Source organism: Phaseolus vulgaris, chromosome 8, assembly GCF_000499845.2.
Source record: "Phaseolus vulgaris cultivar G19833 chromosome 8, P. vulgaris v2.0, whole genome shotgun sequence".
In the NCBI taxonomy this organism is placed as follows: domain Eukaryota; kingdom Viridiplantae; phylum Streptophyta; class Magnoliopsida; order Fabales; family Fabaceae; genus Phaseolus; species Phaseolus vulgaris.
The window spans coordinates 39,906,411-39,909,183 of record NC_023752.2 but is presented as its reverse complement, the minus strand read 5'-3'; the positions used below and the strand labels follow the sequence as shown (position 1 = coordinate 39,909,183).

Sequence of the window (2,773 nt, the reverse complement as noted above, 5' to 3'; positions counted from 1 at the left end):
TGTATCAAGATCTCAAGAAGTCTTATTGGTGGCATGGCACGAAGAATGATGTAGCTAAGTTTGTAGCTACTTGCTTGACTTGTTAGAAATCAAAGATTGAACATCAACGACCTGGAGGCCTGTTAACTCAGTTAGACATTCCAGTGTGGAAGTGGATAGTATCTCAATGGATTTTGTTACCCACTTACCACGTACTTTGCGGAAGCATGACTTTATTTGGGTCATAGTGGACAGGCTGACAAAGACGGCACACTTCCTACCTATTGATACGGAGGTGTGTTCTTTGATGTTTCTCGCTAGCTGACTTGATCGTCGGAGTGCAAACGGCCGCGAGGGCGCCCCTTTGTTCACTTCTTTCTAGGTACTCACAGCGGCTAAGGGTGGGGATTTGGAGCAAAGATGAAGGGGTCCTTGATACGCGAGTTGTAGCTACGCACGAAGCACAATCTGGTCAACCGGCGAGAACATTTGGCGCCCACCGTGGGGCACGTTCTAAAACATCAGTCCCACCGCAAGTGTTCAGTTCTCTAGTTACAGTTTCCGATTCAGTTCCTTCGAGATTTTACCAAGATCCACCGTTCGTTGTTTGATCGTGTTTGCTCTACTAGGATCGTCGTGACAGTCAGAAGAGTTTCAAGAATTCGTTGGGGATGAGGTCCACGAGGCAAGGTTCGACGCGCGCTGAGAGCGAAGAGATGACCATGCAGCAGGTCATGGGTATGATGCAGGGATTGCAAGAGGAAATGGCAACGTCGAAGGCTGAGCAAGAGCACATGCAGGCGGATTTCGCGGCATCTCAGGCGAGAAATGAGGGGCTCTGTCGCATGAATGAGTAGTTGCGCTGCGGGTGGCGCAACCACACAGCGCTACGCGACGTGGATGAGCCCAAGGTTTCCACCCACCAAGGGAGTTTTCTACGCTGTTCTCGTAGCCGATTCTGGAGACGGTGATCCCCAACACATTCGTGGGGCCCAAGGTAACCTTCACGGGGATGGAGGACCCCGAAGCACATCTCACTGCGTTCCACACGCAAATGATGCTGGTAGGCGGCTCCGACGCCGTAAGGTTCAAGCTCTTCATGAGCACTTTGACTGGGATGGCCATGGATTGGTTCATTAGTCTTCCGAATGGCCATATCACCTCCTTCGCGCAGCTCTCGCAGCTGTTCAGGGAGCAGTATCTAGCGAACAGGGCCCCACCCCCGGTCTCGTACGACCTGTTCGATGTAAAGCAGTATCAGGGTGAGACCATCAATGAATACATCAATCGCTTTGGAGCGCAGGTGGTGAAGGTTGGCACGACAGAAGAGCCTATGATTGTCTACGCGTTCAGGAAAGGAATGTGCCCTGGACCCTTCTGTGAATCAATCATACGAAGCCGCCCCAAGACTTTTGCTGAGATAAGGCGTCGCTTAGTGGAACACATCGCCTCTGAGGGCGAGGTGTGCGAGAAACGCACAAGTGTCGCACCCACACGCCCAAGAACGTAGTCGCGTGCACAACCCGCCAAGGTCAACGAGGCCACGACGGGAAGGAAGAACCAAGACAGGAAGCGCCCATACGAGGCGAGGGGGCCTTAGGCAAGGGGGGCAGCAGAGGGGAACAGGCAGGTGAGGAAAGGAAATAGGCCGTTAAGGCACAATTTTGTGATGGAGCTGAAGGATCTTATTGTTGTGCCCAATATAGCTGACAGATTGAGGCCACCAGTGAAGTCTGACAAGGTGTTAGGGCCTCGTAAAGACTCGTGGTGCGAGTTCCACGAGGCGTTTGGGCACCATATTAACAACTACTTAGCGCTGGGCCATCAGTTGGATGAGCTCGTGAAGAATGGCTTTCTGAAGGATTATCTTGTTGGGCCTGCTATGACCACAACCCTAACAACGCCAGAGGAGGATCAAGCGTACGAAATGCCAATCTATAGGGAAGTGCACACCATCTCTGGCGACTTTTCTGGAGGAGGACCCACTGCCTCTCAGCGGAAGAGGTATGTGAGGGCAGTGAACTCAGTTGCTGAGGAGGGTTCGGATGATCAGTGGGAGTTAGACTTTGTGTTCACAAGGGCTGACCTACGAGATGTTGTCCCACATGACAATGACCCCGTGGTCATTTCGGTTTTCACCTCGTCGACCAGGGCATTTCTGTAGATGTCATGTTTTGGTCGACGTTCAATAAGTTGCAGTTGTCCCCTGACTTGCTGAGGCCCTACACTGGATGCTGGTATGGGTTCACAGGGGACCAAGTTGAGGTGCGTGGCTACTTGGAGCTAAGGACGACGTTTACGGATGGAACGACATCCCGTACAGAGAGCATTCGATACTTGGTAGTTAATGTCAGTTCAGCTTACAATATTCTGTTGGGTAGGCCAGCGCTGAATAGGCTAAGAGCAGTGGCCTCCACGCGCCACATGAAGATGAAGCTGCCAGACCTTAGTTGCAAGGTGGTCGTGATCAAGTCTGATTAAGAGGAGGCCCGAAAATGCTACGAGAAAAGCTTAAAAACGAAAAGAGGTGTGGTCATGGTGATGGAACGCCCGCCCGTTTCAGATACGCCAATGGAGGTAGAGCCCTTGGAAGAGGCGACGCCCGCGGAGTCAACGCCTGTCGAGGCCTCACCCACGGAGGCGGAGTCAACGCCTGTCGAGGCCTCACCCGTGGAGGCGGAGTCAACGCCTGTCGAGGCCTCACCCGCGGAGGCGATGCCCAGGAAAGATGCGCCCTTAGAAGAAGCACATGGGGAGGCCCTGCCCATGGAAGAAGTATCCGAGGGGGCCTTGC

The 2,773-nt window shown here is 53.0% G+C and overlaps 1 protein-coding gene across 1 annotated transcript; it reads left to right on the top strand.

Annotated features, from left to right (window-relative positions):
- The first annotated feature begins 991 nt into the window (after positions 1-991).
- Positions 992-2,460, top strand: LOC137825118 (uncharacterized). The gene is made up of 3 exons (XM_068630792.1): positions 992-1,441; positions 1,661-2,110; positions 2,179-2,460. The coding sequence occupies exons 1-3, from the start codon at positions 992-994 to the stop codon at positions 2,458-2,460; spliced, it is 1,182 nt and encodes a 393-aa protein (XP_068486893.1).
- Positions 2,461-2,773: the final 313 nt, after the last annotated feature.

Bases quoted from the DNA above. Each gene is read 5' to 3' on its own strand.
- LOC137825118 (XM_068630792.1), top strand. From the start codon at position 992: ATGGAGGACCCCGAAGCACATCTCACTGCGTTCCACACGCAAATGATG. The intron at 1,442-1,660 runs GTGTGCGAGAAA...ATGGAGCTGAAG, and splicing joins ACATCGCCTCTGAGGGCGAG to GATCTTATTGTTGTGCCCAA. The intron at 2,111-2,178 runs GTTTTCACCTCG...AATAAGTTGCAG, and splicing joins ATGACCCCGTGGTCATTTCG to TTGTCCCCTGACTTGCTGAG.